This window comes from Acipenser ruthenus, chromosome 20 (genome assembly GCF_902713425.1).
Source record: "Acipenser ruthenus chromosome 20, fAciRut3.2 maternal haplotype, whole genome shotgun sequence".
Taxonomy (NCBI): Eukaryota; Metazoa; Chordata; class Actinopteri; order Acipenseriformes; family Acipenseridae; genus Acipenser; species Acipenser ruthenus.
In genome coordinates, this window is record NC_081208.1 from 6,606,346 (window position 1) to 6,620,220 (window position 13,875).

A 13,875-nucleotide genomic window follows, 5' to 3' on the forward strand; every position below is an offset into this window, starting at 1 on the left:
CTTTTTGTGGCAGGCACCTTATCTCATCTCTCTATTATACATGTCTGTATGTACAGTAATTGTTCATTATATACCTTTTTAATTATTTGTAAGCAGTTGCGCTTTTGAGAGGATCTACTGTCCTGCCCTTGTAAGCTATCCATCTCTGAAACACGGGCACAGCATATGGTTTGTGCTGTTGCAGATACATAAAGAAAAATAAACTTGTTTGTTTCTCATGAGGGTGCCAGTACTGCCAGAACACTACAGCACACTCACATCATGAATCATTCAACAGACTTGTTTTATATAATGTAGTCAAACACATTTTTCACATTAAAAAGAAGGTTCCAGGAATTCAAATATGGTTTCAGTCACACTTGCTCTCTACACCTACTGTCTTTTTTGTTTCATTAAAAAAAGCTTTAAAAAAGAAAATTGCACCCACGCTTGAGAGATATGATTGGTGGTGTTGCTATGGAATTTTTTTTTATATATATTTTTGGAGCTATTCAGCCGTGCACTCCTAAGCATCACAATAGAGGTCTGAAGAGGCCTGTCTGAAGCCCTTTACTTTACATTGTCATGAGGTACACGTGAATCAGAAACCAGAATACAAGTGTGTGTTTTTTCTGTCGGAAACCTCAGAGGTATAGCATCAGGTTATTTTTCTGCTGTACTGTTTAATATTTAAAAATATGGTATGCAGAAGTTTCATAGTCTGTGCTCTTGGATCTTTCTGGAAACCTTGTGCTTAAAGGAAGCAGTGAGGAAGCCAAGCTCAAAGCAAGTTGAAAAATAATAACAACTTAATATTGGAGCAACATAACCACTCGGCATGATTGCAAACACCATGAAATAGTAAGGGGATCTCAAATTAAAACGGCATTTAAATAACTCTTTTAACAGTGATTGCATGGCACTATAGGGCAGAATGCATGGCGTGGGTCTGCCCGCTCTGTCTGTCTGTCTGTCTGTCTGTCTCTATCTGTCCTGCCCATTCATCAGTATTGTATTCCATTGGCTTCTCTCTTTTTCCTGCTTCAATATTCAAGGGAGGATTCAGACCCATCCAGGTAAATGAAGTCCCTCGAATGCATGACATGAGCCCTAATTGATGACATTTGTTTTCTAGTGGGTGAGACCGAGGTCAAGTGGGTTTTGTCTTTCCTTCTTTTGTCTCTTTTGTATTGCTCTCTTCCTTATCTCTCCTTTTTATGTTTTGGCCTAGTTCTTTATTTAATAAAGTATACATTAGGTTTAGCATTTCAATGCCTAGTTAATTCTGCTATGAAGTTTCACAGACCCCCATTATCACTAATCATTGACTACCTAGTGTTACTAATTCTCTGATCCCACACACTACACTCTATTTGTTTTTGTATTAAAAGTGCTTTGGAAAGGCTAGCAGAAATTAGAAAATCATTGAGCCCATTTTGAGCCTGTGAAGCCTTCAGCAAACTGGTAAAACGTATAGCTCTTTATGATGCAGCATTTAGACAATGCAAACTTTCTTAGGTTCTAAAAAGACTTATTTTTAATGGTTAACTTTGACATAACATAATGAGGGCTTTTCAGCACACTACATCGTTCAAATAGGATTGTTCCCCTTTTACATCACTTTAAACTAATTTATTTGTTTCACCAAAGGGACATTATGACCAAATGTAACGCTTTTTAGATCAATGGAGTGGACCCCAGTGATATTAAATCACACAGTGTACTAACTAAGCACAGTGACCCCATCTTAAAGCTAGTCAGGAGTAATACTGCTTTAACACACTGACCCTGATTTTCATTCCTCTAAGGCCAAATAGACAAGTGCAACCATTGACGAATATGGTTATCCAAAATGTGTTTTTTTTTTTTGTTTTTTTTTTTGTTTAGTGTTCGGTGGTTGGATTTCACTAATAATAAATGATTTGATCACTATGACCTTCATCCACTGTATGGGAATAAGTGTGACATACAGAGGAAAAGGTACCTCCAGTTATTCTCAGATTGTGATCATCGTGGTAAAGAATGCCATAACCAAGTTTGATCACTCTTTAAAAAGCTGTTCACGAGATCGAAGTAAAAATGTAAGCGCGGTACATCCAAGTTGTCACTGTACCTTGGAGAACTTTTTTACCAGTTGATCCAATAGTCTAAAGGCTGTGCCCATTTTTGGTGATCCAGAGATTTACCTGACTTGAAACCATAATTGTCTGTTGGCTCACTTGCTGCTTTTAACTCACTGTACCAGTGTAACCTGCCACCATGCTGACTCTGGGGAAATGCCTGTGTATCCCTTTTGGATATCTGTGTTACAGTGGCAGATGGCGCACACACACACACACACACACACACACACTTTTTATTTATTTATTCATTTATTTTTTGTTATTCAACATTCTTGTTTATGTTCTATTATCTGTTCTGAGTTCAAAGAGTTCCTGTTGTTCTTACAGTCACTATTGTAAGAGAGTATTTTACATTTCATTAAGTGCTCGTGGATGCAAGAAACCCCCTAGCGAGAAGACTGCAGACATGATTCATCTGTTTCTAATTGTAAAGCAATGTGCATGTGTAGCATCAAAAGCATTCCTTGTATATGTGATCCTTGTTTTAGCTGAACAGAAAGCAATGTTCTCAGGGGTCAACCCTATGAGCTCAACAGCACTATTTATCTATTTATTCAGGAAAGTTGCAATAAATTTTGCATTTCTCTGAGCATTTCACCTTTGCTGTCAATTAAGAAAAGGATTGATGTTTTAAATAAGAGCAATGACACGGGACGTTGCTGTTGTGCTATAAAGAATTATACCTGACAGGGGGTTTCTAGATGCTACAGTATATCGAGATCTTGGCTTTAGATCTACTGCCCACTTTGCTTTTTGTGAAGAAACATTGCCTTTTTCTGTTTGGATTTCAGTTCCACTTGCCAAATGAATAAGCCTTATAATTCCTGCACTAGCTATACGATTCTCCCAACCCCAAAATTACATTTTAATTATGGAGATGGTATTTATGTAGCGGCTTTTTAAAAGTACAAAATAACAAAAACTATGATAACTGCACAGTTATGTAATGCTATCACTGCACCATCAGTTACCTTGGTTTTGTTAAACAGCCTCTGTAAATGAAGTTTATTCCCAAGGAAAGTTAGAGTAAGGAGCGAGGTTCTTAAAAATATATATTTTAAACACGTCCCCACGTGTTTAAATAATGTACTTGTCATTTGTCTTTTCATTGTTAACATCCTTACAACATTTTACACTTTTAAAGTCTATTTCAAAGCTCTTTTCAAAATGGCTGCTGTAGTGCACTGGGGTTTGAGATCTGTCCTCTAAATCACTGCACGAAAAGCGATTAAAAAAAAAAAAAAAAAAAAAAGTAAAAGGTTTTCACCTGGGGACATGCAACGCTATATTTTTTGGAACCCCGCTACTTACTCTTAAGCACAAGTTCATGTCAGGGAGAATGAAAAAAATGTGTTCATCAATGAAAATTTAATAATGTTGTCCTTTCGCATTCTCTAGCCTAATTCACGGGTAACATGATTGGTTGCTGGGTTGTAATTGTCTATGTAAAGGTACTGTAACTGTTTCTGGTTTTTCCTCCTGCAGTTTTTCCAGAGGTCCCAGATGCAAACGGCGCGTGCAGCCATTCCCAGTAACAGTCCATCAATTCGCCCAGGATCACAGAACCCCACCCCTGCTGTGTACCCCTCAAACCAGCCAATCATGATGACCATGACTGCCATGCCCTTCCCATCTCCACAGGGAACTCAGTACTACATACCACAGGTAGGGATCAGTATGCGGAGCCCTTGGGATTCACTGAACCTGCAAACTCACAACGGAGTGCAGGAGAAAGTGTATGGAATGGGTGACCAAGCCATGTTATAGCTGATCCTTTAAGAGCCGACCTAGTTCTGGGACCAATCGGATGCTAGGAACAAATATTGATAGGCCTTCTCTTTTTTTTATGTTCATACTGACCAGTTTGGTTTCTGTACCATTTTGAATGCGGCTTCCCTGGCAGTGTGCATTGATTACTTTGCAGTAACTCTTCCTCCTCTGTTTCTTCTGTAGTACCGCCACAGCACTCCCTATGTGGGCCCGCCTCAGCAGTATTCTGTTCAACCACCGGGGCCCAACACCTTCTATCCTGGGCCTGGACCTGGGGAGTTCCCCACGCCGTATGGTGAGTCCCGGGGACTCCACGGTGCTCTGAACTGTACTCAGGGTTAGAAACCAGACACACTGTCCCAGCCCTGGGTTTCAGAACTACACTCAATCAAGTATATTATTTAAAGGATCAGCAGCCAGGAGTATGTGCAAACAACTGCATGATAAACTGCTAATTGTAAATGTACAGCTAGTTTCACAAGCCTTGATATTAGAACTAATTTTGGACTACCTAATCCCGGCTAATCTTGCTCTGTGAAACCAGCTGTGATAAGTGCCATAAATTCACATTAGATTTAACAGTGGTCTAAATGTGGGCCTCTAGCTGTGGTATATCTGTTGCATGTCTTAACCAACACAGACTGCTAGCTTTCAAAATATACAGGTATCCCTAATTTCGCAGTTGCTAATGTCAACTCTTCACATATATTGTAGCAAAGTGGTACCCCGTAAATGTTGATAGAAATGCCCATCACAGGAGGCGTGTTTACCAAAATATAGATCCCTCTTCTAAAATAGGCAATATAATTGAATGAGCTTGTTTGCTTTGGTTATCCTTCAGCCTCTAGCACACAGCTATCTAGAGACAACAATACTCAGGTGATTGTTCATATTGTTTCGAAGTGTACACAAGACTTTAAGGGATTCCCACTTTTCAGTGTTTTTTTTATTTGTTCAACAAATTAGACAGAGAACACCTAAAACATATATGTGCGATTCTTTTAAATACAGTAAATAGTCTTGGTAAACTAAACACAGAAGTGCTTGGACACAGGTCACTGATGACGTTAATCTGCTTTAACCGAACGCTGGTCTATTTGAATAGATTTGCATTGCAAAGGCAATGAACACACAATAGATGAATAGATTGATAGATAAATTGGATTATTTTTGGAAAATCCATTGTCCGCTTATTAGTGAACCTTATTGTAGGTGCAAATGCCCAAGAGATGATGTCTTAGTGTTTTTAGACATGCTGATTCAGTGCAGTGTTGCAGTGTTATTGGGGAGGCTGGGCATGTCCTGTATAGCTCGGAGCAAATCCAAAGCACAGAATGGAGGGTGCAGCTTTAAATACTTCCATTCTGACTGCACACTAATGTCTAGCTGTAGTTAGTTAAGCTTTAAAAGTCCTTACACAGTGGTTTCACCAGAGCATGTCAGTAAAGTTTGCATTCCAGCATAAACCTCTTTAAAGTTTTACTTCTAAGGGAAATAAATATATATGACCTAATCAGAGCTTGGAACAGGAAAACTTTTTTAATTTTATTAAAATATTCTTCGACAGGCATAGAATCCAATGGGCAGTCGCTTTTTTTCGGGGAATTCATGTTTGGCAGCAATCACTGTTACAAAAGAATGACAAATTGCCATGAAATACAAACCATACCATTTTTGTAGCTACACTTTTGATTTTGGCAGAGGGGGCTTTATTGTATGTATTTCTTTCTCTTGTTTGATGGAGTGCTTTTTTAGTTCAATTAATTTTATTATACAGGGTTTGATCTTTGGTTGTAGTCTTACAGTCTCATTCCAGCATTGTTTGGTTCTTAATAAAATCCAGATCTATAAATAATAAATGCAAATCAAGAAAATGTCATGAAGCTAAAATCTTCAGTCCGCTGTTTAAAGGCAAATGAACCATTGTAAATACAGTTTATAGTACAACAATAGAAAATAACGGTGCTTGCAGTATATTGGAAACTGCACCAGACTAATATATGGTACAAATATATTCTGCTAAATGTAATATCAATTTATTAGGGACCTCATTCGAAATGTTGACCCTTATGTATGATCTACCTTGAATTTCACAGATCTTCTCCATACTTTTGTCATGGGCTCCTAGCCTCCTGTTGACCTTTCAGAATACATTTGGATGTAATCTAATAAACAGTTGATCTTATAAAAAAAAACAATAGAATACAAATGATCGCAATTCTGAGAACCGCTGTTTATGTGTGTGGACACTGGTTTGTTTATTATTTCTTCTTTATTATTTCGTGACAACAGGGTACTGTAGCTACCAAGCGGGCATTACATTGAACACAAAGTGCCTTTTCTCAAATCGCTGTTAGTGACGTGATGTTGCAGAGATCATCTTCATGCACATCGTTGTCTTTACCCTGATCCATTCACCAGCCATGAGGGGACTGATGCATCAGGTTCAGGAGGTGCATGCCTGGAGCTTTCTGCACACTGTCCCTTTTAAACGTGTGGAGCCAGCAGTGGTCTGTGCAGATAGGTGGAAAGTGCTGAGCGTACAGGGAAAGGCAAAGTCTGCAGTGCGGATTACTGTAGTCCCTGCTGGCTGGACCGCATTTGTAAAGGGAGGCCACCATAGATATGACTACAGGCCCCCACCACAATGAAACTAAGGAATTAAAAAATGTAGCAGATTAATATCCAAAGAGCTTGTTGACTATGTAGCAATAGGAACCCTGGTTCCACTGTCTGTGCTGAGACAGGGTCATGATCCCACAGAATGTAGGCTTAATCTATACAATGCTGCAGATGTTTCCATTTTTAAAATATCATCTTTTTTGTTGGCCAATTCCAAAGCCTCTTGAGCACATAATCCTCTTTTTTTAGTTGGCCAGCCTAAACGTGATGGGGCTAGAGGTGGGGCTAAGCTTTTGTTCCAATTCCAAAATGTGAAGAAGTGTTGATGTGTTTGAGCAAGCAGTAAACAACTGATGTTACTTTGATAATAGAAATAAAAGCTTTGCACTGCTGCACAGGAAATGAGTGAGGCCCATTCCCTTTTCAAGTTTGGTCTGAAATGTACAGATTCACATATGCGCGCACTCAGCCATTTGAAAACAGAATACAACCCATTCCTAGCTGATTGTTCTTCTTGATTTCTTGTAGGAGCACCCTACTACACTGGGCAGACTGTGTACAGTCCCTCTCCACCCATCATAGTGCCTACACCACAGCAACCTCCACCCGCCAAGAGAGAGAAGAAAACAGTGAGTACAATATAGCATAACTTACATTAGCAACACCTGTTACACTAAAGGCTAATATTAAGGATCACTTTGTCAAACTGGGGATAAAAGCGACTGTGCCCTACTGCAGTGCTTCAATGAAGGGACCTTCTCCTGTTACTGTTTCCACAGATCCGAATCAGAGACCCCAACCAGGGTGGGAAGGACATCACAGAGGAGATCATGTCGGGAGGGGGTGGGAGCCGGAACACCACCCCACCCGTAGGCAGGCCGTCCTCCACACCCACCCCTCCCCAGGTAAGATGGGCCGCTCTGGGGATATCTTGCAATGGGGATGACGATAATGTTTGGAACTCGAACACACAGGTTTAGAGTGTAAAGTATTATTTGGCAGTGGTTAAGATTGAGGGTCTAGGAGGCAGTGTGGTCTAGTGGTTCAAGATGAAGGACTGGGAGGCAGTATGGTATAGTGGTTAGAGCAGGGGGACTGGGAGGCAGTGTAGACTAGTGACTAAAGATGGCACTCGCAGGATATCTCTGACCATTTAAAGTGAATGGGGGTTGAGTAAAAGCCTCCAGAACTTTGTAACGATGTACAGCAGAATGCAATATATTTGCGGGCACCACAGTAGTGAGTGGGTGGGTGAGTGGGTGGGTGGAGGGGGAATAAAGTAATTTAATGTTAATGTGTTTGGGAGGGTGGGGGGAGCTTGGATCTGTATGTAGACAAGGCAGTTAGGTTAGGCCCTTGATGGGTATCTCTGTATTTAATGTGTAAACAATGTCTCTCTCTTACTACATTTTTTTTCTGACCGTTTGTTGAAGTTGTTTTTTTGTTTTGTTTTTTTCTTTTGATTTTAAAAGTATGCTGTATTCATTTTCTACCAAACCCATATTCAGTGGGTAGATGGTACTGAACTTGATTCTAACCCAGAAGGTTTGGAATTGAAGGATTGAAATAGATGGGCATTAACCTGGGCCAGCTTGTAAGAGCAACTTAGTTTCTGTACTTCCAGACCCCAGTAAGGACCAGCCACCTTGGCCTATAGGACTCTGAGGCTCTTTTTATATTGTGAACAAAATAAAAAATACTCATTATATTAAATCAATGACAATGACGTCACAATTTCTCCTTTTGAAGGTTATGCTTTTTTCTTACTATGAAACAGTAATGTGTGCTGGTGAATACACAGGAGCTAGTGTATGTGTGGATGTATAGGCCTGTACATCTACTGTACACAGGTGTAAAAGAAAAGGAATACTGCATCTTAAACAGATGTTTTATGTCCATGCTTCACAAACAGTTTTGTCTGCTTTTGAATGGTCTAGTTCTGCCTGAGTGTTGTCTTGTCTTTTTGAAAGCATAACCCTCTACAGATAATGATATACATGTATAAAGCTTATAAGAGATAGGTAGGTAGATAGATAGATAATGTCATTCATAACAATGGCACAGGGTGTATCTTACTACATTCTCAAATTGTTATTTCAGAACAAATGCCTTAAAATGGTAAACAAAGTGGTGAAAATGTCCTCCTTTGCCGAATAGTAGTAATGATAGCAGACAAAAGATGGGACTATTAACCACTATCCACAATTACTGCATTCAAATTGTGGCACAGACGTAGGTGGAGAAAATGGGTGTAATGATACACAGAGGTAATATTGGACAGCCTGGCTAAATTGTTCAATTTTAAAGAATATTTTTAGTAGATGGAAGTTAATTATAGCTGGTGCCTACTTTTATTTTATTTTTATATGCGAAGTAACGCTTAAATTCTGCAGTCTGTAAAATATTTGCAGAAATGCTCTCCATCATCTGATTAAAAAGTACATTTGATATAGAACTGTTGTAGTACAAGCTGCATTTTAGAAGCTCTGTGACTCGAGTGACACAAAAATAACCCACTCAATATGACAGACAGCTAGTGCAGTCTAAGAAAAAGAACTCCACTCAACACAGCAGCCCCAGACTGTAGGTATGTTTAACTGTTTAGACTGTTAGAATGAGGCTTCTCTAAACTCTTAAACCAGCACTAAGGTAGACCTTTTCTCACTCTCTAAATTAGTATTTATAGCCAGGATGTATGTTACAACCACACCTTGTTATAATTTATTTTTCATATCGATCAACCCTCATTTTCCACAATACACCAAGCTCCTAGTCTCAGGACTACCACAGCCTCTTTCGAGGGAACGCTCCTCCTTTTTGTTTTGTGACATCGTTGTCTCTTCTTGCCGTTAACAGTGTTTGTCTCTCCTTTCTTTCTCCATTCCTGCTTCCCATTCTTTTAACCCCCCTCTTCTTCCTTATTTGCTGATTCTGTTCTGTATCACACTCCCCACCCCTTATCTTTCTTTTTCTTTCTCTCCCCCAATCCCCCTTCTGCTTTCTGTTTTGGGTGTGCTCCACGTTGCTAGTTTTTATGTCCGCACCCTCATTATCCTCACATTTTCTACCTCAAATCCCAGCAGCTGAGCAGCCAGGCCCCGGATCATGGGCACGTGATGTACAGTGTGGAGAACCAGCTTACCCCCACAGCCGTTGACTTCAAGCCAGGTTTGATTATACAGCCTTATTTTATTACACGTGCAGAGAGAATATCGCATAGGATTTTGTACAATACAAGCTGGTATACAGTAGCACCACAAAAGGATTTACTTTGTCTTTCAATTGAAGAATACCAGCTACTAGTACAATGCTCCCTCGTTATTTCCCGATTTCATCATTCACAAAGACGGTTAGTTTACGGTGTGGCTATGTTGACAGTAAATTGTCGTATTCTATACTGTTTAAGGACCCTTCAATCATTCACAGTTTTCAATGTTTAGTGATTTTGTTGCTGTGCAAATCAGAAATAACAGAAAGCACTGTATTGTAATTGTATGCTATGCCAAGGTATTTCTGACTGTTGTTTTATACACTATGATATCCCTGACTGCTGTAGATTATATTATCCTAACATCCCCATCTCTATTGTTTTCTTTTGCTTCCTGCATACTTAACCTGGTGTACTTGAAATGCTCAGGTGAGCCTGTTTGTAAATGGCAAGTGCCTGTGCATTAAAGTAGTAATTTGTGCAGACCCTGGGCACTCATGGCCTGGTTTTGTAACAGTAATTAGGCTAATGCCTTCTCACCTATTCCTTCCTTGCAGTCCTGAGATTAGAGGCCGTGGATTTAGGGCACACTTTTTGTCGCTGCATAAAAAACTGGTGCAAGTCGCCAACACCAGCTTCTGAAAATGTTACTTCAGTTGCATTTAACAACGTTTTTATACAGTTGTCAAATACATTTAGTAGCAAAGTAGTTTTAAAAAATATTTTTATAAATACACTGTTATACCTTGACAGACAGGTATGTTTCTTGCATAGATCAAAAAGGCAGATCTAATGTGGAAATGTGCACATGGTCAAAGAGGTCACATTTTGATGAGTAGTTCAACATCGCACAGAAAGTTGACGTGGATTTCTTCAGAGTAAATGTTTAATAAATCCATACAAAAATTGTTGGCAAAGGGTTAAGAATATATTGGACTCTTTTGTATTTTCATCCCAGACTGTGAGGATTGTTTCTAAAACTCCTTTTCCGTTTTCTTCAGAAGAGAAGCCAAAACAGGACCCTGTCGTGTTAAAGTCCTCGTCGCCGGGGCTGCGGCATGACCTCAGTGCTGAGAAGAGGGATCACAGTGTGACCACTCAGGACCTTTCTCCTCTGGAGAAACCTTCAGAGCTTCCCCTGGTCATCCCTGCTGCTGTTTCCACACCCGCCTCTTCCCCTAGCGCTGCCACCGTTCCTATTGCTGTCACCAGCAAACCGGCATTCACAGTGGACAGAGCCGAATCAAGCAGCCTGAGAGAGGAGCCAGTTCCCTCAGTCTCCCCACAGCTCTCAGACATGGCCCTTCCAGATCCACCCAGGAGTCTCTCTGCTTCCCCGGCTATTCCCACGTCAGCTGTGGCGGCTGCTGTCATGAAAGAGATGAACGGGGTGAGCGAAAAGGAGGCAACCTCACCGTGCAGCGATGTGGACATAGCCTCCCAAGAGCCAGTGCTGCTGTTGCTTCAGACTCTGCCTCCGCCCTTGACTGCCAACGCCGAGAGCCAGGAAACGCATTCGAGAGAGGCCCAGGCAGCGAGCCCAAGCCCGCCTGTCCATGCTGCCAGCACTTGTTCCGCTATCCTCACCTCCACTGCTAGTGCTGCTCTCATTGCTGCTGCTGCCCCTCTTCCCATACTCCAACTAGTCAATCAGGGGACTGTCGAGGCCGGGGAAGGTAGGAGGACGCCCATCAGCTCAGAGTTGAAAGAAGTGGGAGACGTGGACATCCAGCTGGAGGAGACCCTAGACTCCCAGCCACCCAACTCCAGAAAAAGCCCTATTCCAGGTAATGCAGGACAACAGATTAAATGAATGTGTGGGTTAGAGGTGTAAAATAGGTGTTAAACTAAAGCTCTGAAGGTTTAAACATTTGAACAGGAAACTAAAATAAAAATCCCTAACGCTATATTATTGTACTAAAAGTTTATTCTTCATAGATTTACAGCTTTAGTTTAAACGTCAGCCAAGTGTTTTACCCAAACGTTTAAAACAGTTTTCAAAAATATGCAAGGTATGTTTACATAGTAAGTGTACAGTGTAGGCCAATTTATTTTATATATTCTTCAGTCATGTCCATGTACAATCAAATGCTGTACAAATACACGTCTCGTACACAAATACATGTTTCAGTAATTTCTTATGGTGGCTTTTCTGATTGGTTACCTTATTTAATCCTGAAGTTTAAACGCTTAGGAAATTGGAACAGAAACTATTACCACTTGTGTGTGTTGATTGTCTTCATAGATCCTGTCCCATAACGACGGGGGAAATGCATGCCTGATATACAGTGTGCAACTAGTTAATGTGATTCAAGGTTAACATACTAGTTTTTTACATCTGGAGGCCTGGGTTCAAGTAAAATGAGATCATAGTACATGGATAAAGGCGTCTGCAAAATAAATACAAAAATAATAATGTAACAGCCACACACATTCTTGTAACACTGCACTATACTCTGAAATGTAAAAGAAAAGAAAAACAACGTAATGAACTGTCACTAATGGCCTAGCAAAGTTGTTCAATAAAATAAAAAGCAACAAGAAGCGGAGTCATAATGTTGTTAATTCTAGTATTGCGCAGCCAACGCAGCATGCAGCCGCAGACAGCTAGACATTTTAAAGAAACAGCCCAGCGCTCCCGTCTTGGAAAATAAAATGCCAGACGCAACACATTCTACTACTTTTAAATAAGGAACACGCCCAAAGCACTGCTACAAAGATCTCATAAAATCAGAATGTGCAGAACTGCAGAGCTAACCAACACAAAAAAAAAGGCTTGCACTGAAGAAAATCCAACGCAAGTGCTAAGCATACACCTTTTAAACAATGACACTAGTGGTCTAGTGCACAGAACAGCGTTCCAAAACCAATCTTGTAAAGGCAGACGCCTAACCTGTAGGCAAGCTGTGCAAATCATTCAAAAGCTAGCCCAGTTGCACTATTTGGCTTATTGCAATCAGTGTCCTTGCATGGTTTAAACACCACAGCATGTGGTAGTAAATGTGTTCAGCTCCCAAGTTTGCAACACCGCTTTTGTAATTGAACAGCCTCACCTTTTTGTTTTAGTTCTGGCAGTCATTAGAGTTTAGATGGTTTTAACAGTGCCTGCAGCAGACAAGGGTAATGGTAATCCGTGACCTCCTAGCATGCTAACTGTGTTATGTCTGAGTGTTAATGGTGTTGTCTCAGGCAAGGTGAACAGTGGAACTCCGGGTAGTTCCTGAACACAGCAGCGATGTTAAACATAGAATTGAAGAGCACTGATTTCCGCTGTCGGTATATATGGGTGATTTAAGGACTTGAATTATTTATTTTTTCTTCTTGGACTTATTAAACTTTTATTGTTAACATTAAACTTTTATTGATATATATATATATATATATATATATATATATATATATATATATATATATATATATATATATATATATATAAATAATATAATCTAATATAATCTAATATAATTTTTTTTTTTTTTTTGAAGTTGTGTCACTGAGCAGTGGAATTTTTTTTTTATGTAATGTGTTATTTGAACCTCTTTCGCAGCTCAAACTGCTTCTGCTGAACCAAAGACCTGGAAGAAACCAAAAGAGGGAACAGGAGGGCGGGATGAGGTGGTAGACGCAGACAGAGAGGTAAGAACCATCAGGTCCCGTACCCCCCCACACACACACACTCTCTCTCTTTAGCCATTATTTATCCCCAGCAAGGGGACAAAATGCATGTCACACTTTACAGTTTCCATATACTGTATCTGGAAAACATCTTATCCATTTCTTATCCTATACTGTTCTGTACATACTGTTTTGATATACATCTTGGTCATCAAATTTACAGGGGATGTGTGTTTTTTTGTTTTGTTATTAAGCTCAAGTAAACCAAGGGGGTGGTTGACTCCTTGCTTCAAATGCTTACATTAAATTATTTGAAACTCTTGAAATAAGATTTAAAATTATTCTTTTATCAAGGTCATGAAAGAAAAATGGGCAAAAACTTCAGCCACGTTCATGTTGGAGCTCTTCTTTTGCATGAATCCTGATACCTACCATGTTTTCCATTTCTCTATCATTATGTAGCATCAGTCGCCCATGGAGGAAACACCTCCCCAGAATGTAGTGCACCTTGGGAAAAGGAAAGTTTGATAAGTAAATGTTTCATCCTTAAATCTTGTA

General features: G+C 39.9%; 1 protein-coding gene across 7 annotated transcripts in view; it reads left to right on the forward strand.

The window, feature by feature from the left end:
• The window catches only part of LOC117425576 (eukaryotic translation initiation factor 4 gamma 3-like), a 66,142-nt gene that overhangs the window by 28,257 nt on the left and 24,010 nt on the right, over nucleotides 1–13,875 (forward strand). For 3 of the 7 annotated variants that reach the window (XM_058993338.1, XM_034904405.2, XM_058993342.1), the window contains exons 6-13: nucleotides 1,035–1,055; nucleotides 3,588–3,767; nucleotides 4,056–4,167; nucleotides 7,023–7,123; nucleotides 7,274–7,399; nucleotides 9,524–9,662; nucleotides 10,704–11,489; nucleotides 13,250–13,338. In XM_058993338.1, coding sequence (XP_058849321.1) covers nucleotides 1,035–1,055; nucleotides 3,588–3,767; nucleotides 4,056–4,167; nucleotides 7,023–7,123; nucleotides 7,274–7,399; nucleotides 9,524–9,662; nucleotides 10,704–11,489; nucleotides 13,250–13,338 — 1,554 coding nt within the window. The remainder of the gene's footprint in view (nucleotides 1–1,034; nucleotides 1,056–3,587; nucleotides 3,768–4,055; nucleotides 4,168–7,022; nucleotides 7,124–7,273; nucleotides 7,400–9,523; nucleotides 9,663–10,703; nucleotides 11,490–13,249; nucleotides 13,339–13,875) is intronic. The other 4 variants (XM_058993340.1, XM_058993341.1, XM_058993339.1 and 1 more) reach the window with 4 other exon arrangements.